Source organism: Delphinapterus leucas, chromosome 4 (genome assembly GCF_059928025.1).
Source record: "Delphinapterus leucas isolate spDelLeu-1000000601 "Yukka" chromosome 4, BTC_Dleu_Yukka2, whole genome shotgun sequence".
In the NCBI taxonomy this organism is placed as follows: Eukaryota; Metazoa; Chordata; class Mammalia; order Artiodactyla; family Monodontidae; genus Delphinapterus; species Delphinapterus leucas.
The window spans coordinates 130,676,537-130,700,633 of record NC_143132.1 but is presented as its reverse complement, the minus strand read 5'-3'; the positions used below and the strand labels follow the sequence as shown (position 1 = coordinate 130,700,633).

The 24,097-nt window shown below is 37.6% G+C and overlaps 1 protein-coding gene across 13 annotated transcripts in view; it reads right to left on the bottom strand.

Moving 5' to 3' along the window:
• The window catches only part of PIK3CB (phosphatidylinositol-4,5-bisphosphate 3-kinase catalytic subunit beta), a 190,979-nt gene that overhangs the window by 20,333 nt on the left and 146,549 nt on the right, over positions 1 to 24,097 (bottom strand). For all 13 annotated transcript variants that reach the window (XM_030761527.2, XM_089911087.1, XM_089911083.1 and 10 more), the window contains 6 exons: positions 21,736 to 21,857; positions 18,351 to 18,494; positions 17,003 to 17,102; positions 3,485 to 3,663; positions 2,550 to 2,659; positions 813 to 891 (listed from right to left, as the gene is read on the bottom strand). In XM_030761527.2, the coding sequence (XP_030617387.2) occupies positions 813 to 891; positions 2,550 to 2,659; positions 3,485 to 3,663; positions 17,003 to 17,102; positions 18,351 to 18,494; positions 21,736 to 21,857 (734 nt within the window). The remainder of the gene's footprint in view (positions 1 to 812; positions 892 to 2,549; positions 2,660 to 3,484; positions 3,664 to 17,002; positions 17,103 to 18,350; positions 18,495 to 21,735; positions 21,858 to 24,097) is intronic.

Below are 24,097 nucleotides of genomic sequence, written 5' to 3'. Positions count from 1 at the left end.
TTCCAGACTACATTTCACTTAACAGAATTTTTGCAAGGAAATCAATGCTATATAATTGTTCTTTTAATTCATACTTCTACATTAGAACTGACAGTCTTCGCATAATTACTAGTTTTTTTATTTTATAACTTGAATGGCCTTTTCATATCTTCTCCCCATATGTTTATTTCTATGAACTCTTTAAATATTTAGAATTATTATCCCCCTGTCCTGTTCATTATGAATATAATGCCCAGAGGCTTGATTTTTGTTTGTTGACATTCAAATCTTATATTTTTATGTGGTCTTGTTTGCAATTATCTTCATCTGCTCTTTATCTTGAAAGATTTTATAATATTATTTTATAATATTTATATTTATATAATATTTATAATATTATTTTATAATAATTAAACTTTAAAATCCATTATGTTTCCTCTTTCTTTGTCTCCATAAACCTGTTCTACTCATTGTCTACCCCTAACAATGGTGGCCAGCAAAAAACCCTGAAAGCTAACCCTAAGAAGAGAGGCAGGCCCTTCTCTGTCTTATCACTCCCATGACCACCAGTCATCCTTCCTGAGACCACCTTCAAAACCACAGATTGGGATATGACTCTTGCTGTCACGTGTATAGTTTTACACTTGATGAGGTTTCAATAAGATAATGTATTTGAGAGCACATTGTAAACTATAAAGCGTTATATAAATATAATTATGAACGACCAATAATAATAGCAGCAAGAAATCAAAAAATCAAGTTTTTATAATTTTTAAATTCTATTGTAGAAGAACTACAACATGAGATAAAAATAAATTCACTAGAAATCTCACCTAAGATCCAGACCAGCTTCTTTCCAGAGTAAATCCATCAAGCGCAGCATTTGGAGTGTCAACATATCCTGCCGTAAATCTAAGGGGAAAGAACCCTGCTATGTTATAAGTGCTTTCCACTTTATGCTTAATAACATTTATTCAAGATTAGCTAATTCAACCAGAATTAACTGGGTGGGAAAAAACATTGACAAATAACTGCTCTGTTAACTTTTAACAGAATTTTAATGCTGACCATACTCAATATGTTAAATACTAGGTTTGTTGGTTAGCATGCTCCAGTAACTACTTCAGAAATTAAGTTTTAAAATATTTTTAGTTGTTTACCATGTGCAAGCTACTATACTACTTGTACGGGTGCTGTAATACTGCTATAATACAGTAATGCTGTGTTACAGCATCCATACAATTCACATTGCTAACTTTTCTTCTTCTTGTTTGTCTTTTGGGATGCAGAAGAAATTCTTAAGAATCACATAAGTAACTGTATGATGGGTTCACAAAACTGTAATAGTTGATTTTATTTATTATCATGTCCAAGGGTAAGTTTTATGTAAGAGGTGGTGAAAGTACAGACTTCCACATAATGACATTTTTACTATCAAGTGGGGTTAAATGTCTAGGAAATACTAAAACTTCTTTTAAAAATAGTTGTAAGCAGAGAAATGGATAAAGAAAATGTGGTAATATATACCATGGAATATTACTCAGCCATAAAAAGGGACGAAATAGTGCCATTTGCAGAGATGTGGATGGACCTAGAGATTGTTGTACAGAATGAAGTCAGAAAGAGAAAAACAAACATCGTATAATATTGCCTATATGTGGAATCTAGAAAAATGGTACACATGAACTTATTTGCAAAGCAGAAATAGAGTCACAGATGTAGAGAACAAACTTATGGTTACAAAGGGGGGAAGGTGGGGTGGGATGAATTGGGAGACTGGGATTGACATATATACACTACTATGTATAAAACAGATAACTAATGAGAACCTACTGTATACCACAGGGAACTCTACTCAGTGATGTGTGGTGACCTAACTGGGAAAGAATCTAAAAAAGAATGGATATGTGTATACGTATAACTGATTCACTTTGCTGTATACCAGAAACTAGCACTATAAAGCAACTATATTCAAAAAAAAAAAAAGTTGTAAGCATATACTATGCTAAACACATATACTTATGTTATCTCACTTAATTCCATTTAATAAACCCAACACAGAGATGCTATAATCCTCATGGACAAGAAGATCCTGAAGCTCAATGAATTTTATGTGATTTGCCTGAAATCACAAAACTAACAAGTGGTAGCAGTCATGACTGCCTTTTGGTTGGTGTGATTACTTCACAGGCATTTCCTTTATGAAGTATGGGTAAGATATTTTAATTAAAACACAAAACTATGAAACAGGATGTATGAATATATTATTGAAAATATTCTCTTGCATTTCAGAAGCTTTTTACCAAAGGAGTAGACAGCTTTGTATTTTGTAGGAAAAAAGGAAGGCTTATTAGAACAACGTATGTAAGTAAGCTGTAGAAATCATTCTCCAAAGCGAAAAAAAAAAAGGGGATTTATGACATGCCAAATTCAAATTTATGACCACTGATAGCTACCTCTTGGCTGCCATCTGTTCGTTATACATTTACACATCACCTTTCAGATAAAGCAAATGGACAGCAAATGAAAAATACTAAGGAATTTGGCACTGTGAAAACCTCTGTACATACCATCACCATTTTTAAAAATCACTCCAACTGAATCCTCACCAAACACCTTGTTGTTGTACACCAGCCACAAAGGCTTCATTTTGGAATCCATGTATTTACACTTTTCAATACTGAAAGGAAGAAAGGGGAAAATTAGCCCACTTCAATTTAAAGATACGGCAAGACTGTAACGTTGCCATGATATACTAGGCTTGGGAAAACCCCTCACCTGTTCCAGGTATACAGAAGTCAGAACGAGAACATTTCCTCTTGGCAGAAAAGCAACCGCAATGTTAGCCTTGGCTGGCATGTAGTGACGCCAGGTGAGCTGGACTGAAAACCCAGATTTGCCCTTCTCATGGCTACATTTAAAATTCCTCCTTTCCTTCCCTTATTCTTCCTTAACTTTATGTTATTATACATAAACAATAAAAATCAGAATGTAACATTGGGTTGTAACTCCATTCTTGATTTCTTAAAGAGGGATCAATTTTGCATACTGATATACTGAACATAATTATCACTTTCCCATTATTACTTTTGTAGGAAAAGTAAAAATGAGAAATAATTTTCTAAATTCATTCAAAAATCTCATTTTGAAATAGGAAAGTTTAATTAGTAAATAATCTATGATGGCTGCCAACATTTTGCTTACATAGGATTTTCAACTCTTAGAAACCAGTAATATAGAAAGCAAATTTAATTACATACAATTGAAAGGAAATGAACTTGCATTAACTTTCACTAATCCCACAGGTAAATTTAGCTAGAAGGCATATGTCCTATTAACACCAGAATAACTTTTGAGAACTTTAACATTTTCCTTTTTTAATTATATTCCGCTTACTGAGGCTAACAGCTGTCCCTACTGCTCCCCTAAGGCAGTCACTCAGAAATCCCTTCTGCATTGCTATTTAATGGGAGATTCACTAAGCCCAGTACAGAAGGTCACTTACTAGAGTTCTGAGAGGATAACACATGGGTTCAGAGGTGATTGCAGGTCAGAGAGGGCTTCCCGATAAGCATTCTGTTTTAAACAAGTGTGCATTGCTTCTTTCCCTTTGGCTCTATTTAGCTTCATTGCATTCAGTTTGATTAAACTATTTAAAGTTTTTAACTTATTGAGTGCTTCAACCTGAAAAATAAGTTTCCCCACCACCAAAATTCATTTATGTTAAAAATAATATCATGTGATAATATTAATCAATACCATTCCCTCACCACCCTCCTCCCCACAATACACAGGCAGGACAACCAGCTAACATAAAAACAGTGCTTGCTTTATGACAAGAATATTAGATACAACGAAAAAAATTGTTACCTCTTGTTACTTAAAGCACCATTTTTCAAATGTTCTTGAACCTTTTCTTAAATAAAATCTTATAAATTAGAGAAAAGTAAAGAGACATAGATTATAGGTAAGAAGATAAGTATGAAACTTTACTCAGAACTCTGCAACTAACTGAGTAATAGAGTTTGAAATACAATTAATCTGAACCACTGTAATTGGGCAACTCCATAGTACGAAAGGAAAATCTACGTACAAGTAACCCTGGGGTTGACATTCAACCTTACTAACTTTGTCATCACTCTTCTATAACATCTTCTCAGTATATTCTCTTTCCACTAAGAGTATAAAGTAAATTTTTGTGCAATAAAATAGATATGAATATAGACAACAGTAGCTATTGTTCAAGTCTAAATTAACTGGTTTTTATAATGAGGTAACTCTGGCTATCAAAACTTATGCAAAAAAAAAAATCATGCAAGTAGTACAAGGGGAATCAACAATGGCCAACTGGATCAAAACCATGTGTTTGGGACTTCCCTGGTGGCGCAGTGGTTAAGAATCCACCTGCCAATGCAGGGGAAACGGGTTCGAGCCCTGGTCCGGGAAGATCCCACATGACGCGGAGCAACTAAGCCCATGCGCCACAACTACTAAGCCTGGGCTCTAGAGCCCGCAAGCCACAACTACTGAGCCTGTGTGCCACAACTACTGAAGCCCTCGCGCCTAGAGCCCCGTGCTCCACAACAAGAGAAGCCACCGCAATGAGAAGCCTGCGCACCACAACAAAGAGTAGCCCCCGCTCGCCACAGCTACAGAAAGCCCATATGCACCAACGAAGACCTAGTATAGCCATAAATAAATAAAACCATGTGTTTAAAAGTCAACTTTACTGGGCTTCCCTAGTGGTGCAGTGGTTAAGAATCTGCCTGCCAATGCAGGAGACACGGGTTTGAGCCCTGGTCTGGGAAGATCCCACATGCCATGGAGCAACTAAGCTCATGCACCACAACTACTGAGCCTGCGCTCTAGAGCCTGCGAGTCACAACTACTGAAGCCCACACACCTAGAGCCCGTGCTCTGAAACAAGAAGCCACTGCAATGAGAAGTCCGCGCACCACAACAAAGAGTAGCCCCAGCTCGCTGCAACTAGAGAAAGCCCGCACACAGCAACAAACACCCGACACAGCCAAAAATAATAAATAAAATAAATAAATTTATTTAAAAAAAACAAGGAAAGAGAAGTCAACTTTATTGTTTAGTAACTCAAGGTCTTTCCATGTAATATTATGTCAAATTCTGTAAGACCCAGCCTCAGCCAGGTATAAAACATAAAAAGGAGTATTTTATTTTATCATTATGTCATTAAAACTGGAAACAACAAATGATAAAAACAGAATACATATATCAACATGTGAATTGTGTAAAACAAGCATATAAAATATGTAGGCAAAAAAAAATATGTAGGCACAAACATTATGAACACCATGGCTTGCATTTTGATGAACAGGAGATTTATTTTACACCATATTTTCATTTTTGAACTTTGCTTCTATGCAAGGAAACCACTAAGACTCTGTAGGGAGGTGAATTCGGCATGCAGTTTTTACAGACAGGCTGAGGGCTTGCTCACAGGAAACTGGGAAGGTTCTATGTAGCCTGGTGATAAAATTGAGATTGCTGAAGCTTGCCAAGTTAGCCATCTGTCAAAACCACAGACACCCCATTTCTCAACAATTTCAGGAGCTGTACAAACACTGGTGAAAAGGGAACTCGCTGAAAAATGGGCTATGCAAACAAGAACTTTTTAAAGTATTTCAAATTTGAATTTCTTCCATGTTTGTACAGTTGTGAATTTTCAGGGCCTAACCCTAATTATGTTGATATCCATTTCCTGGAACAGCGTTCGGAATACCCACATGGCCATAAGTCAAATACTTTAAGTGTTTCAACACCTTGTCACACTATAGGTTTACAGTGATAACAAGAACTGCCATGTAAAGGGTACAATCTTCCCCTGGCTATTCATCAGTCAAGAAAAGAGTAAGAATAATGTGATCAGATATATGTCATATGTTTGCTGGTATAAACGTCAAACTGAGGTTCCCAGAGAACCAAAAAAACGTCCAGTGTTGTCTGCTCATATGAATGAGGCCAAAGAAGTAGGGACCTCATCAAGTGGGGTCTTAATAGCCTTTGTTAAAATTTGGATTTTATTCTCTATGCAATGAATATTACTGCAGGGATTTTAAAAAGGGAATACATCTACATTTTAAAAAGATCATTTTATCTGCTGGGTAGAGGATAAAGGTACGTGTGTGTGTGTCTGTGTGTGCGTGTGCACACATGTGTGCGTGCAGAAGAATGGAAACAAGGGGCACAATTTAAGAGGTTAATGAAGACATCCAGGTAAGAAAGGATGGTGGGTTGGACAAGGATGGTAGTCATGAACACAAGAGAAACTGATAGGTATGAGATATCTTTAAAAGGACTATAAAATTAAGAGGACTAATAGTATCTGACTATAAAATTAACGGGACTAATAGTATCTATCTCATATTCTTGTGAAGAATAAATGGCCCACAATAAGCGGTGAATAAACATTAGCTATTATTACCATCATTAAAGGGCTTTCCAAAAAGGAGGGATCAGATGCAGTTATTTTAACATGAATAAAAAACCGTAAATATTTTTTTACATCTTTATTGGAGTATAATTGCTTTACAATGGTGTGTTAGTTTCTGCTTTATAACAAAGTGAATCAGTTATACATATACATATGTTCCCATATCTCTTCCCTCTTGAGTCTCCCTCCCTCCCACCCTCCCTATCCCATCCCTCCAGGCGGTCAAAAAGCACCGAGCTGATCTCCCTGTGCTATGCAGCTGATTCCCACTAGCTATCTACCTTACGTTTGGTAGTGTATATACGTCCATGCCTCTCTCTCGCTTTGTCACAGCTTATCCTTCCCCCTCCCCATATCCTCAAGTCCATGCTCTAGTAGGTCTGTGGCTTTATTCCTGTCTTACCCCTAGGTTCATCATGACATTTTTTTTCTTAAATTCCATATATATGTGTTAGCATACGGTATTTGTCTTTCTCTTTCTGACTTACTTCACTCTGTATGACAGACTCTAGGTCCATCCACCTCATTACAAATAGCTCAATTTCATTTCTTTTTATGGCTGAGTAATATTCCATTGTATATATGTGCCACATCTTCTTTATCCATTCATCCAATGATGGACACTTAGGTTGCTTCCATGTCCTAGCTATTGTAAATAGAGCTGCAATGAACATTTTGGTACATGACTCTTTTTGAATTATAGTTTTCTCAGGGTATATGGCCAGTAGTGGGATTGCTGGGTCATATAGTAGTTCTATTTGTAGTTGTTTAAGGAACCTCCATACTGTTTTCCATAGTGGCTGTATCAATTTACATTCCCACCAACAGTGCAAGAGTGCTCCCTTTTCTCCACACCCTCTCCAGCATTTATTGTTTCTAGATTTTTTGATGATGGCCATGCTGACTGGTGTGAGATGATACCTCAGTGTAGTTTTGATTTGCATTTCTCTAATGATTAATGATGTTGAGCATTCTTTCATGTGTTTGTTGGCAATCTGTATATCTTCTTTGGAGAAATGTCTATTTAGGTCTTCTGCCCATTTTTGGATTGGGTTGTTTGTTTTTTTGTTATTGAGCTGCATGAGCTGCTTGTAAATTTTGGAGATTAATCCTTTGTCAGTTGCTTCATTTGCAAATATTTTCTCCCATTCTGAAGGTTGGCTTTTGGTCTTGTTTATGGTTTCCTTTGCTGTGCAAAAGCTTTGAAGTTTCATTAGGTCCCATTTGTTTATTTTTGTTTTTATTTCCATTTCTCTAGGAGGTGGGTCAAAAAGGATCTTGCTGTGATTTGTGTCATAGAGTGTTCTGCCTATGTTTTCCTCTAAGAGTTTGATAGTTTCTGGTCTTATATTTAGGTCTTTAATCCATTTTGAGCTTATTTTTGTGTATGGTGTTAGGGAGTGATCTAACCTCATACTTTACATGTACCTGTCCAGTTTTCCCAGCACCACTTATTGAAGAGGCTGTCCTTTCTCCACTGTACATTCCTGCCTCCTTTATCAAAGATAAGGTGACCATATGTACGTGGGTTTATCTCTGGGCTTTCTATCCTGTTCCATTGATCTATATTTCTGTTTTTGTGCCACTACCATACTGTCTTGATTACTGTAACTTTGTAGTATAGTCTGAAGTCAGGGAGCCTGATTCCTCCAGCTCCGTTTTTCGTTCTCAAGATTGCTTTGGCTATTCGGGGTCTTTTGTGTTTCCATACAAATTGTGAAATTTTTTTGTTCTAGTTCTGTGAAAAATGCTAGTGCTACTTTGATATGGATTGCATTGAATCTGTAGATTGCTTTGGGTAGTAGACTCATTTTCACAATGTTGATTCTTCCAATCTAAGAACATGGTATATCTCTCCATCTATTTGTATCACCTTTAATTTCTTTCATCAGTGTCTTATAATTTTCTGCACACAGGTCTTTTGTCTCCTTAGGTAGGTTTATTCCTAGATATTTTATTCTTTTTGTTGCAGTGGTAAATGGGAGTGTTTTCTTGATTTCACTTTCAGATTTTTCATCATTAGTGTATAGGAATGCTAGAGATTTCTGTGCATTAATTTTGTATCCTGCTACTTTACCAAATTCATTGATTAGCTCTAGTAGTTTTCTGGTAGCATCTTTAGGATTCTCTATGTAGAGTATCATGTCATCTGCAAACAGTGACAGCTTTACTTCTTCTTTTCCGATTTGGATTCCTTTTATTTTCTCTTCTTCTCTGATTGCTGTGGCTAAAACTTCCAAAACTATGTTGAATAAGAGTGGTGAGAGTGGGCAACCTTGTCTTGTCCCTGATCTTAGTGGAAATGCTTTCAGTTTTTCACCATTGAGGACGATGTTGGCTGTGGGTTTGTCATATATGGCCTTTATTACGTTGAGGAAAGTTCCCTCTATGCCTACTTTCTGGAGGGTTTTTATCATAAATGGGTGTTGAATTCTGTCAAAATCTTTCTCTGCATCTATTGAGATGATCATATGGTTTTTCTCCTTCACTTTGTTAATATGGTTTATCACATTGATTGATTTGCATATATTGAAGAATCCTTGCATTCCTGGGATAAACCCCACTTGATCATGGTGTATGATCCTTTTAATGTGTTGTTGGATTCTGTTTGCTAGTATTCTGTTGAGGATTTTTGCATCTATGTTCATCAGTGATATTGGCCTGTACTTTTCTTTCTTTGTGACATCCTTGTCTGGTTTTGGTATCAAGGTGATGGTGGCCTCGTAGAATGAGTTTGGGAGTGTTCCTCCCTCTGCTATACTTTGGAAGAGTTTGAGAAGGATGGGTGTTAGCTCTTCTCTAAATGTTTGATAGAATTCACCTGAGAAGCTATCTGGTCCTGGGCTTTTGTTTGTTGGAAGATTTTTAATCACAGTTTCAATTTCAGTGCTTGTGATTGGTCTGTTCATATTTTCTGTTTCTTCCTGATCCAGTCTTGGCAGATTGTGCATTTCTAAGAATTTGTCCATTTCTTCCAGGTTGTCCATTTTACTGGCATAGAGTTGCTTGTAGTAATCTCTCATGATCTTTTGTATTTCTGCAGTGTCAGTTGTTACTTCTCCCTTTTCATTTCTAATTCTATTGATTTGAGTCTTCTCCCTTTTTTTCTTGATGAGTCTGGCTAATGGTTTATCAATTTTGTTTATCTTCTCAAAGAACCAGCTTTTAGTTTTATTGATCTTTGCTATCGTTTCCTTCATTTCTTTTTCATTTATTTCTGATCTGATCTTTATGATTTCCTTCCTTCTGCTAACTTTGGGGTTTTTTTGTTCTTCTTTCTCTAATTGCTTTAGGTGCAAGGTTAGGTTGTTTATTCGAGATGTTTCCTGTTTCTTAAGGTAGGATTGTATTGCTATAAACTTCCCTCTTAGAACTGCTTTTGTTGCATCCCATAGGTTTTGGGTCGTCGTGTCTCCATTGTCATTTGTTTCTAGGTATTTTTTGATTTCCTCTTTGATTTCTTCAGTGATCACTTCGTTATTAAGTAGTGTATTGTTTAGCCTCCATGTGTTTGTATTTTTTACAGATTTCTTCCTGTAATTGATACCTAGCCTCATAGTTTTGTGGTTGGAAAAGGTACTTGATACAATTTCAATTTTCTTACATTTACCAAGGCTTGATCTGTGACCCAAGATATGATCTATCCTGGAGAATGTTCCATGAGCACTTGAGAAAAATGTGTATTCTGTTGAAAAACCGTAAATATTAAAATCATCTATGAAAACCTACGGTAGTTCCTCTGGCAATGCAAATGAGTTAAAAAACTGTAGTGGGGGCTTCCCTGGTGGTGCAGTGGTTGAGAGTGCACCTGCCGATGCAGCAGACACAGGTTCGTGCCCTGGTCCAGGAGGATCCCACATGCCGTGGAGCGGCTGGGCCCGTGAGCCATGGCCGCTGAGCCTGCGCGTCCAGAGCCCGTGCTCCGCAACGGGAGAGGCCACAACAGTGAGAGGCCCGCATACTGCAAAAAAAAAAAAAAAAAAAAAAAAAAGGTGTAGTGGAACTGGAAATTATAATACTACAGAGAGCTGATATAAAATTAGGGTGTGATACCACAGAGGCATAGGAATGAACAGCAGGTTAGGAGTGGTGAAACAAATGGCCTTCAAATGAGATAGAGAAGTTAGAAAAGGTAAAAAGGTAGGGGAGTCTTTGCCACAAGGAAAAAACAATGTAGTACCGAAAAGTAAAGTCTGGGAGAGAATATTTAATACTACAGAAAATTTCAGTTATGTGGACTGAATATACTGATTTCAGTTTATATCAGCTAGATGAAACTACCCTGCTAATACTTACAGCTTACATACTGTAATACTTACAGTCACATACAGCTTATGGTCTACGTTTACACCATGACAATAATAAACATCTCACTTCTCTAACATGTACTCATAGGCTTAGACACACTAAAAAGTTAATAAATCCCCCAATACTTTCATCAACGCTGAATGATGCCTGTGAACTCTCCTATATCAACCAGACTGAAACTGACTTTTCCCTGGCTTTCCCAAAGGGACCCATGGCCTTTTACCATAGCAACTGCACACTGGGGGAAAGGAAATAATCAGAACTTTCAGGGACTTCTGGACACTGGTTCTGAATTGACACTAATTCAAAGAGATCCAAAACATCAGAGGTCCACCAAAGTAGGGGCTTAAGGAGGCCAAGTTAACAATGGAGTTTTAGCACAAATCTATTCCATGGTGAGCCCAGTGGATCCCAAACCCATCCTGTGGTTATTTCTCTAGTTCTGGAATGCATAGCTGAAACAGATATACTCAGGAGCTGGCAGAATCCCTATGTTGTTTCCCTGACCCGTGGAGCGAGAGCTATTATGATGGGAAAGGCCAGGTGGAAGTTATTACAACTGCCTCTTCCCAAAAAAAACAGTAAAAACATTCCTGGAGCAACTGTACAGATTAGTATTATCATCAAGGACTTGAAAGATGCAAGGTGGTGATTCCCATCACATCCTCATTCATCTTGCCTATTTGGCCTGTGCAAAAGATTGATGACTCTTAGAGAATTACAGTGGATTGTTACAGCATTAACCAGGTGGTATACCAGATGTAGTTTCACTGCATAAACACACCCCCTGATACGTGGTATGCAACAACTGATCTGACAAGTGTTTTTCTCCGTATGTGTCAATATGGGCCCCCATAAGTAATTTGCTTAAGTTAGCAAGGCCAACAATACAGTTTCTTTGTCCTAACTCAGGGGTACATCAATTCTCCAGCTCTATGTAATAGTTTAGCTTGCTGGAACCTTAATCGACTTTCCTTTCAATAAGATATCATGCTGATCCATTACAGTGATAACATTATGCTGACTGAACCTAGTAAGTAACATGTAGGAACTACTCTAGACTTAAAGAAATTTGTATGTTAGAAGGTGGGAAATAAATCCGACAAAAATTTGAGGCCTTCAATCTCAGTGCATCTTCTAGGGTTAAAGTGGTATGAAGCATGTCAAGATATCCCTTCTAAGGTGAAGAATAATTTATTTGCTTACAACCAAAAATAAGGCACAACACCTAGTGGGCCTCTTTGGATTTTGGAGGCAACATATTCCTCACGCACTCTGGCCTATTTACTGAGTGACCCAGCACCTCAAAAGGTGCCGGTTTGTTTTTTTTTTTTGCGGTATGTGGGCCTCTCACTGTTGCGGCCTCTCCCGTTGCGGAGCACAGGCTCCAGATGCGCTTGTCAGCGGCCATTGCTCATGGGCCTAGCCGCTCCACGGCAATGTGGGATCTTCCCGGACCTGGGCACGAACCTGTGTCCCCTCCATCGGCAGGCGGACTCTCAACCACTGCGCCACCAGGGAAGCCCGAGGTGCTGGTTTTGAGTGAGGCCCAGAACAAGAGAATGCTCTGCAGCAGGCCCAAACTGCCATACAAGTTGTGGCCACATGATCCAGCAGATCTAATGGTGCTAGATCTGTCAGTGACATATAGGGATGCTATTTGGAGCCTTTCGCAGGCTCCTATAGGTGAATCACAGCACAGGTCCTTAGGATTTTGGGGAAAAACAAAATCTACCATGCCCTACTGATAACTACTCTCCTTTTGAGAAATAGCTCTTAGCTTGCTTCTGGGTTTTAGTAGAAACAACGCTTAACCACTGGCCATGAAGTAACCATGCAACCTGAGCTGCCGGTCATGAACCAGGTGTTATCTGACCCACCACACATAAAGATGGGCAAGCGCAGTGGCACTCCATCATCAAGTGAACGTGGTTATATACGAGACTGGGCCCAATCGGGTCCTGAAGGCACAACTGACATGAAGAAGTGGCCCAAATGTCCGTGGTTTCTCACTCCTGTTATACTACCTTCTCTATTCCTATCCTGCAGCATGGCCTCATGGGGAGTTCCTTATGATCAGCTGACACAGGAAGAGAAGACTTAACCATGGTTTACAGATTATTGGATTACAATAGGTAGGCACCATACAAAAGTGGACAACTGTGGTACTAGAGCCCCCTTCTGGAACATTCCTGAAGGACAGTGGCGAAGGGAAATACTCCCAGTGTGAAGAACTTCAGAAAGTGCACCTGGTTGTTCACTTTGCTTGGAAGGAGAAATGGCCATATGTGCAATTATATACCAATTCACGAGCTGTGACCAACACTTAGCTGATGGTCAGAGACTTAGAAGGAACATGATTGGAAAACTAGTGACAAGGAAATTTAAGGAAGAGGTATGTGATAGGCCTCTCTGAATGGGCAAAAAAATAAAAGATATTTTTGTCCCACTGTATGCTCACCAAAGTTTAACCTTGGAAGATTTTTATAATTAAGTGGATAGGATGACCCATTCCATGTACACCAGCCAGCCTTTCCTCAGCCAACCCGGTCACCATCCAATGGAGAACAGTGGCAGGGATGGGGGTTATGTATGTGCTCAGCAACATGAACCTCCACTCACCAAAGCCCACCTGCTACGGCCACTGCTGAGTGCCTGATGTGCCAGCACCAGAGACCAACACTGAGCGCCCGATATGCCACCATTTCCTGGGGGTGATCAGCCAGCTATGGAATGACAAGTTGATAACATGGGACTGCTTCCCTTCTGGAAAGGGCAGTGTCTTATTCTTACTGGAACAAACACTCTGGATATGAATTTGCCTACAATGTTTCTGCCAAAACTACCATCCATGGACTTATAAAACACCTTAGCCACCATCATGGCATTCCACATAGCATTGCTTCTGATCAAGGAACTCATTTCACAGCAAATAAAGTACAGCAATGGGCTCATGCTCATAGAATTCACTAGTCTTACCATGTTCCCTACCATTTAGAAGTAGCTGCCTTGATAAAACAGTGGAATGGCCTTTTGAAGACAATTACAGTGCTGGCTAGATGTGAATACCTTGCAGGGCTGGGGCAAGGTTCTGTAGAAGGCTGTATATGCTCTGAATCAGCATCCAATATATGATGCTGTTTCTCCAATAGCCAGGATTCACAGGTCCATGAAGGTGTGAAAATGGAAGTAGTACCCTCTCACTATTACCCCTAATGACCCACTAACAAAATTTTTGCCTCCTGTTCCTGAGATCTGTTGGCACAGAGGTCTTAGTTACAGAGAGAAGAATGATTCTACTGGGAGACACAACAATTCCATTGAACTGGATGGTAAGACTCCTGCCCAGCCATTTTGGGCTCCTCATGCTTCTGGATCAACAGGCAAAGAAGTACATTATGGTGCTGGCTAGAATGATTGATCCTGACTGCAAAGCAGAAATTAGGGAAGAGTATGTCTAGAATATAGGTGATCTCTTAGTATTACCATGTCCAGTGATTAAGATCAATGGGAAATTACAAGTCAATCCAGGTAGGCCTAGACTCTTCAAGAATGAAGCTTTAGGTCATCCCAGCATGTAAAGAACACAACCAACTGAGGTGCTTGCCGAAGACAAAGGGAATACAGGATGGGTTAGAAGATGGTAGTGATAAATACCAGATATAACCACGTGATCAGTTACAGAAATGAGGACTGTCATGAATATCTTACTTTGTTAAGAATATGGGTGTATGCACACATATATACACACACATATAACAAATATCTTTGTTTCCTTCTCACTCTTATTCCCTTAACATGTAACATAAGATACATTAACTTTATATCATTACTTAAATCTTAATATTTAAGTATTATTAATTTTACAACATACTATTTAATTTACAGGGAATTAAGGAGAAGAACAAACGCCACTCAAGGAGATTATCTCCTCCTCTGAGAAAGAAGTTAATGAGTAATTGGTGGTACTCAGCCTCGTTGTATCATGTTAGGTGGAATTTTGACCTTGTTATTGGCTTTATTTAGAGATTAAGTAAGGGTTTAAGGAGCTACATATGGATGCCAAGTTGACCTGTGATGGCTAATTTTACATATCAACTTGACTGGGCCACGGAGTGTTCAGATATTTGGACCAACATTATTCTAGGTGTTTCTGGATGAGATTAACATTTGAATAGGTAGACTGAATATAGCTGACTGCCCTCCCTTATGTGGGTGGGTCTCATCCAAACATTTGAATAGAACAAAAGGCAGACCCTCCTGCAAGAAAGAAGGAATTCCACCTGCCTGACTGCCTAGAGCTGGGACATTGTTCTTTTCCTGCCTTCAGACTTGAACTGAAACAATGGCTCTTCTTGGGTGTCAAGTCTGTCTGCTTTCAGACTGGTACTCATATACTGTTGGCTCTCCAGGTTCTCAGGCCTTCAGACTCAAGGTTGGAACTACACCAACTCTCCTGGATTTCCAGCTTGCTTGACTGCAGATCTTGGGACTTCTTGGCCTCCATAATCACATGAGCCAATTCTTTATAATAAATCTCAATCTCACCCACCTGCCCCCTTCACTCTTTCTCTATATAGACACAAACACAATTGTCTCTCTGTAGAGCACTGACTACCACACTCTCCAACTAGCTAACCAGATCATCGAAACCCACAACAAGTGTCACCTGCACTGTGACCTCTTGCCTAATGCCCTAAGCTAGAATATGTGCCTCTTTTTTCTGCTACCATACATAATACTCCCATTAATAACACTGCCATCATAATATCACTAATTTGTGTACCTACTCTGTGGAATATAAAATCCTTGATGACAGCAACATAGCTAATATGACTTCACATCACCAACAGCAACACAAACCCTAGCATATAGCAGGTTCTGAGTAAATATATATTAAACCATTTTAAAAAATCTTCTTGAGTTATGTTAGATAATATTCAATTTAGGAAAAACTATTGCTAGAGAACAAGAGCATATCGTTGCTATCTGTCAATGAAGGATTCCAGCATGAAGAAGCTAATACAGGGCTGCTTTACCTGACGGCAGAAATGCTCTCATCTCATCCTTCAGGGGACCAAGAAGACAGCAACAAATCAAGCTTGGGCCAAGGTTATGTTTCTCATTTGCAAGAAAGCTCTTTAAAAACCATTACTATTTGTAATTACTTAGAGGTATAAGTCAGGATTATCTCCAAAATAAAATACACAAATAACTGGATACTGAGACAACTGTCAACAATAACGCCCGATGAAATTCTGTGTTCAATAAAACAGCATCATGATTCTGTTTAATGGCTTATGTTTTATTTTAGCTTCAAAGATACATTTATACTGATAAAATGACATTGTTGTCTATTTTGTAAGATGGGTCTATCTTTGAGTTTTGATTTTAAAAAGAGAGGTTTTGCTTAAAAGGTTTGAAAACTCCCGGTATAATAAAAAGAGATTTAGTTTTATAGTTGGACAGAGAGCTAAGTCTGAAACTTACTCTTTTACTTAATAGTTGTGGGTTTTTAGGCAAGTTACTTAATCTCTTGGAGAGATTGTTTTTTCACCTTGTCAAATCCAGACAGTAACAGTAAATACTGTGGCACATTATTAGGAGAGTAAAATAGCATACTTTAAACACTTAGTATACTTCCTGGCATACAGTAAGCATTTAATATCTGACCTATTAGTATCACTAATAACTCATCACCTGAAATGATTAGAAAATGAAGGCCTAGGAAGAAAATGAGGGAATGTGGGAGAGCATCACAATTTCAGGCATGTATATATAGTTTGAAAAAGCAGCTTGAGGATTCTGAATTCTAGAAGCTGTAACACCTACAAAGTTAGGTGTCAAAATATCTCAGTTTAAAACAAATGGCAGAGCGTATGAATCATAAATACTATACTAACTGGAAAGAGTAACTCAGGGGTATGGAAAAACAGCGTCTAAAGATTTCATAATCTTTGTTACCATCAAATCCATTGTTAAGCATGTCTAAATAGGTATTTCCTACTAAAATTTAAGGCATGGTGTTAATACTATAAGGAATCCTAATTTTTCAGATAGCATTCAATTAATAATATTCTGCTGAATTTGTTGAAAATTCATTTCTTGGCTTACATTTTGATTAAAAAATGTATTAACTGGGTTCAGTTATTGAAACTTCTATGAAATACTGTGATAGGAGAACCAGCATATGACACAATTTATCAAATACCATGTGACAAAGTGAACATGAAGATTAAAATAAGCTGATACCTGCTTGGAAAGCGCTTTCATGTGACCTACGCTTCCCCGGCAGTATGCTTCAAGGATGACACCAAATTGTACTGAAACAGCAGGAATGTGCACTTCTGACCTGCAGAAAGTTAATATTATGAAGATTTATCAAACACTTCAGGTCACCAAATAAAAATACTGACTTCTTTATTCTATTATGAAATTAACTTATTATGCTAATCAAAGAAAGGGAGAACACATCATCTTGTACCAATCACAGATGGGATGCTCAACTTTTAATTCTTTAAACACTACAGTTCAAAAAGATATGTGATTTTATCATTAGTTAATTGTTTACTCCAAGAAATCCAAAGTTATCACATCTTATTTGTTTTTTTGGAGTGAAATGGTAATACTACCAATTTACAGACAACTCAGATGAAACACAGATCTGACTCAGATCACACAATTGACTAATCCCTCAATTAGCTTCTATGTGATTTTTTTTTCACTTAAAGAATGGTGTACACATTTGAAAAAGGAAGGAATACCTTATTTTGTTATTCCTTGAGGGATTTAAAAATAAGAAGATTGAAATGGATGAGAAAAGAAGACAAGTTAAAAACAAGAAAGGAAAAACTATAGATAATAAAGAAATCAAGATTCAGAAATATAACTCCTAAAATTAACATCAAAATACTATACAGCTTATTTTCCTTAAGAAGCTTAGCCAAAAAGGAGAAAAGTTATTTTTTTCTGTTAATGATTAGCTTCAGTACTCTGAAGTCCAGATGGAAAAAAATCACAAATGTCCAAGTATAGAGTGAGAAATGAGGAATTGACAACCTTCCTAGGCAACAAAAGAACTTTAGTTCTCTTTCCCTATTTTACTCCTATATAAACTTGGTTTAATAAGATTCATGTATTTCTGAAAATGACCTAGTTAATAAAGAAGCAAAAAATAAAGTTGCTGTTGTTATAGGAAAACTTTAAAATCTTTATTTATGCAATAGTAGCAATGATGATACCACTACCCAATAAGTACGTTTTTAGTCCAAAAATATTAACACAATAAGTAAACTTTACTGGAAAATAGCAATACATTATAATTATTATTAATTATAATAATTATCATAATAAAAATTATTAATTTCAGTTATAAATCAAGGAGGCATAAAGGGACACTTATCTCAGTTACTTTGCCAAATCATGAAAATTGAGAGTCTGGGTATCAAGAAATAGGAGTAGATACCAAGAAAGCATAAATGTTATGGATGACTCAGAAACAACTAAAGCAGCTAGACTGTTTTACTACATGCCCTGTATTATGCTGGTTAATATTTACAAAAGCACGTGGTGGATTTGATTTGAAATATAAAAGACTTACCTAAGGTGCCAAAATAAAAACTGCCCTATCCTCCGATTAGCAAGTGCTCTTTCTAGTAGGAATCTAGAGAGGGCACAATCAAGAAAAGGCTCATATTTTAAAACTTGCACCAACTGTAAAAGATACTGAGAGAGTTCTTCATCACTGAAAAAAACAAAAGACACAGTAAGTCACTCAACAATCGGTGCTGGAAAAAGACCCATTCCTATCAAACTTATCAAATACTAACTTACTGAAACACAATGGTTCTTTTGGGTCAAGCTTGGGGCACACTTACATTCACTGTTTCACTGTTACAATAACATAAGAAAAGCTGAGAATTTCTGATGGGCAGAAGAGTGAAAAGGAGCAAAGAACAGATATATGGGGCATTTTTATTAAGTTAACTAGGTTTATACAACTGATGATTGTATTTATAATCAGCCGAGAGTTATAATAAAATTAGGTAATAATTTTCTGTTCATGCTGAAAAAGTTACATGCTCAGTCAACCAACCAGCTTTTTAAAATACAAATTCCATCAGTACTTCAACTTATTTTCCTTTCATATCATTGGGATTAAGTAATTTTTGCTCCCAGAAAATGAATGAAACAATTAAAATCTTCAAATAGTCTGAAGGATAAAGAGTGTATTTGTAAGTGGGAATGGATTCATTGAATTGACATAATATTGTAATTAAATGAGCTGAATTAATTAATGTTCGGGCTCTCTATTTTGTATCCATCTCCAAACCATTCACATGTAAACACACTCCCATCAAAGGCAATTCCAGTAGTCAGGTAAGATATGTATCCCAAGTCCTCTACTTGGTGACTATAGTCTTGGACAATAAATGGTTAAGCAGTAGTCTAAAGCAGACCTGGGAATGAAACCTACGAGACTGACCTGGGACTGAAACCTAGGATACTATACACCAGAAAAAAACCTCATACCAGAAAATTTAACATAGGAAGATACATTAGAATTACCTATATGGAACATGGGGATCACAGCAATCTCCTCCTAGGGATCAATATATTTAAGAAAAACACTTAGCTCAGTCCAAGGGGGGCCAGGTAGCCCCTCCCCTTCAGATCTCCAATGCAAACAGAGAGACTGAGGAACAACTGGGAGCCTCATTTTTTAAAACTATCTATAAAACCATCTTAAGTTTATTGTAAAATCCATGCCCACTATAAAATCTGTAAGTAGTGTAAAAGATAGAAGTATAGAAAAGAAGAGGCTTCCTCTTTCCTTACACTTCTTATTTCACTCCCCCAAAATAACCACTGTTAAAGAGTTTGTATAATTTGTTTTGGAGAGCACACAATTTAAAACATAAATGATTTATTTTAAAAAGAAGAAAAGGAAAAAAAATGTATCACAGTATCCATAATTTTCTGAGAACTTTTGTTTTTCAAATGACCATATGGTATAACCCTTCATTTTGAGGCTAGTAAGAAAATGGATAAACCTGAAAATGCCCATTGTCTAAGACTGTCTCAATAATGACATTTCATCCAAGAAATCCCATAGATTCTCACACATGTACTACCCTAAAGAGACTGTACAAGCATGTTCACTGTAGCATTGTTTGTTAAGAGGGAAATTTTGAGAAAATTTAAAATGTTCCTCAATAGAGAAATGGAGTAAATACGATACATCTCTATGAAAGAATATTACACAGTAGTGAAAGGAATAAACTACATTTATATGTAACAGGAGAGACTGACCTCAAAAACCTAATGTTGAATAAAGGAAAAAAACTATGTAAAACAATATATATGGCAAGACACAGTTGTGTGATTTTTAAATGTACAATATTATCCCATATCTGTATTTTATAGATATATAAATGTGGTAAAAACAGAAAATTATGCTATAGAAGGATATACACCAAATTCGTGATACAGTTGCCTCTGGGAAGTGAAAATAATCAGGATTGAGTAAGGAAACTATGAGGACTTTAGCTGTAACGTTAATTGCTTTAAAATACAAACTTAGGGCTTCCCTGGTGGCACAGTGGTTAAGAATCTGTTTGCCAATGTGGGGGACACAGGTTTGAGCCCTGGTCCGGGAAGATCGCACGTGCCGCGGAGCAACTAAGCCCGTGGGCAACAACTACTGAGCCTGTGCTCTAGAGCCCGCGAGCCACAGCTACTGAGCCTGCATGCCACAACTACTGAAGCCTGCGTGCCTAGAGCCCGTTCTCTGCAACAAGAGAAGCCACCGTAATGAGAAGCCCGTGCACCGCAGTGAAGAGTAGCCCCCGCTTGCTGCAACTAGAGAAAGCCTGCACGCAGCAACGAAGACCCAAGGCAGCCAAAGAATAAAAAAAAAATTTTTTTAAGTTTAAAAAAATAAATAAAATACAAACTTAAAAAAAGTCAAAAATATTAACATTTTAAAAAAGAAAAAATATTAACATTCCTTCATTGTGGGTAGTGGACAGAAAAGAGTTAACAGAGGAGCAAGCCTGACTGCTATCCTTTGATAAAGCATGCTTACAAGGTTAGCCCTTGACTGGCATCTGGGAATGTAGATTTCGGAAGGCTTCCCACCACCTTAACAGATAAGAGTGGCTTACTATGCCTAAACTGTTTTTGCAAACAGTATGTTTTATGCTCAACACGCATTTTTGTTCCGGGAGTCTAGAATTTGGGAATATACTAGGCAGAGGGTGCTCATGTGACTAGCACTGCCCTCCCCGCAAAAAAAACCCTGGCCACCAAGTCTCTAACAAGCTTCCCTGGTAGACAGTATTCAGGTGTGCTGTCACAACTTGTTGCTGGGGAATTAAGTGTATTCAGTGTGATTCCACTGGGAAAGAACTCTTAGAAGCATCTCCCTGGTTTCCTCCAGACTTTGCCCCATGAATTTTTTTCCTTTGCCAGTTCTGCTCTGTATACTTTTTCTGTAATAAATCTTAGCCAAGAGTGACGATATGCTGAGTCCTATGAGTCCTCCTAGTAAGTCATGGAACCTGAGGGTGTTCTTGGGGACCACCCGATGCAGTTTTTGCTTGCTTTTTTGTTTTACCATATAAAGTGGGGACTTCCCTGGTGGCCCAGTGGTTAAGACTCCACGCTTCCACTGCAGAGGGCACAGGTTCGATCCCTGGTCAGGAACTAAGATCCTGCATGCCAGGCAGCCACGCCAAAAAAAAAAAAAAAAACAGAGAGAGAGAGAGCACGAGAGAGTCGGGGAGGATCGGAGGAGATAGGGCGGGGTGGGGGGAGAAAACAGGAGAGACTGTGGGAGAGAGTGGGAGGAAGGAGGGAACAGATGCTTTGAACTCGGTCATTCCTATCCTTTTCCTTTCTTACAAGACATTCAAGCAGACATCAACTTCTCTTCCCACCCACAAGTTATTCCTTGACCCAAAAAAGCCTCCTGCAGGAGATACCTCATCTGTTGCAGACAGCCCACAGCATATTCTCGCACGTACTGATCTGGATAGTTGAAATCTAGAAGCTCCAGGGCCTCCCGGGGGGGCAGTTTAGGCCAAATCTGAAGTAGTGCCTGAAGCTGTTTAAAAATTGAAAGTGGTTCAGAAATTATAGGAGAGAAAAGTAATCTATTTTTCCTTGGTACACAGGAGCAGAGATGGGTCAAAAGAAAGGAGAAGCATACTTGCAGTTACTAAGGCCTCAAAAATCCACTATTGTTAATACAGATTAATAAAGATTGTCTCTGTTGAAAGATTCTATCGGTAAGCAAGTGAAAAAGCTATTATGTACTTACCTGGAGGTAGAATGATACATTGAATATATGAATTCTACAATCATTAAATAATTTTTTAAAGGAAAAAAAGATGGGGGCAGAAGGTAGGGAGGAAGGGGAGAGGGGAAACAGCAGAAGGAAATAATCAAGAAATACTTAAAGGTCAAATTCAAAGTACAAATATAAGCTGCAAGGCTCAAACTAATGAAAGGCAATTTACATATAAAAAAGTGCATTATAACAACATAAAATTATCTTGAGGAAGTTTACTTTTAGTTCTTAATATTTTTAAGAGTATCACTTTACAAAACTTTATTGACTATAACATGTTTAAATCCATTAAATCACAGTACCTAGTTATTTTATATACACAAGATAAATACAGCCAGTTTCCCATTTACAGATGCCGCTTAGAAATGACCTAGATATAGGATAAAAAAGAGTCCCATGGGTGAATGAGCTGGGAGTACTGGTGAAGGGTGGGTTCAGATGGACATGGCCACATCTTTGGAAACCCTAGTTCCAGAAAACCCAAATCTCTAGAAAGGATTCTTACCTGCCTCCCATCAGAACACAGTGAGACTCATCAGGGTTGATTTTTTTTTAAGGGTCGATTTTGGAAAGAGTCCCTTCCTCCTCATGGTTTTGATATGTTTATAGCTTACATCCTTATCAGGGATGGTAAGTGGGAAGAAAAGTGGTTATGGAGGAAAGCAAAACATTTTTTGATAATTATGATTTGTGGCCCTCCAAAGCTCAACCTTATCGGACAAAATCTTATTCCTTAATATCTGATTTATATTGTTGGGTTTTCTTGGGTATCACTTATGTAGCACTGACATCAAGTCCAAGGAAGAAACACAAAATGTATGCAAGATGAGAGCTACAAGAATATGGCAAATAGATGGCAATGGTTGGAGGCTTTTCTCTCAGTTGCCTGCTCAATCTCAAAGTCATGTTGCAAGAGATGGCTTGCAGTACCTGCTGCCTGCCTTGTCGTTTGTCACTTGAGCATCTGTGAGAGACTTGGGCTTTGAAAATTACATAAAAATAATTTACATTTTATTATTTTAATTCTCCAAATTATTCAACCTCTCATTAACTTGTCAAGTGCTCAAATAAGTCAATATCTAAATGAGTATCTAGCAGCTAAGTTAAAAGGTATCTTCTCATATGAAGCAAATTTAAAAGTTAAGTTCTCTAATGATATAATTTTTTAAAAATTAATTTTCAATTATTTTACATTAGCAGAAAAAATAACCCTTTTGAGTAATTTTTAAAAGTTGACTGCATTGCCTTTCTAATATATATTTACATAAATTACTAACATGGATATGAAATGTGATACATTACAATTTACATAATGAATTACATCAGTTATTCGACAAATACAACAAAATGTTAGTTTTTACATTTTAACCTTTACCTTAAATTTTGGTTCAATTATTCTTAAACTTGTACTGAATAAAAAGATTGTCTTATACTTGCTCTTTTAATATACAAAGTACATATATGCATACACTACATAGGCAGACATACACTTATCTGTGGTATCAAAATCCCATGGGGATGGGGCTATTGGGGAAAATATGTAAAAAGGGTCCTAAGGAGTGTAATAATTGAACAAAAGTTTGAGCAATACTGCTTTAAAGATATGAAACACCTACATCACCCCACATTTTATCACTGATGGGGCTCCCTGCCCACTTTCCCCAAGGCCCTAATGGACTAGTAGTCCTCCTTATGGATAAAGGGGACTGTTTTTTGAGGGTCTGAAATGATAGCTAAAAAAAACCTCTTAGCATCCCCAGTTAACACATGGAATATACACTGCTCCACAAAAACAATACTGTAAAGGATAGATAATGTTATGTAATACCAGAGGTTCAACTATGGTATAGGTTAAAAACAGCCCTACTATTGAAAAGTTATAACTTTTGCTAAGATTATTAAATTATTAAATCAATAATATAAACATAAAATTAAATAAATTACCAAAACTCATCGCTTCAGTTTGGAGAAAGCTATGGAAGCAAACAGGGAAG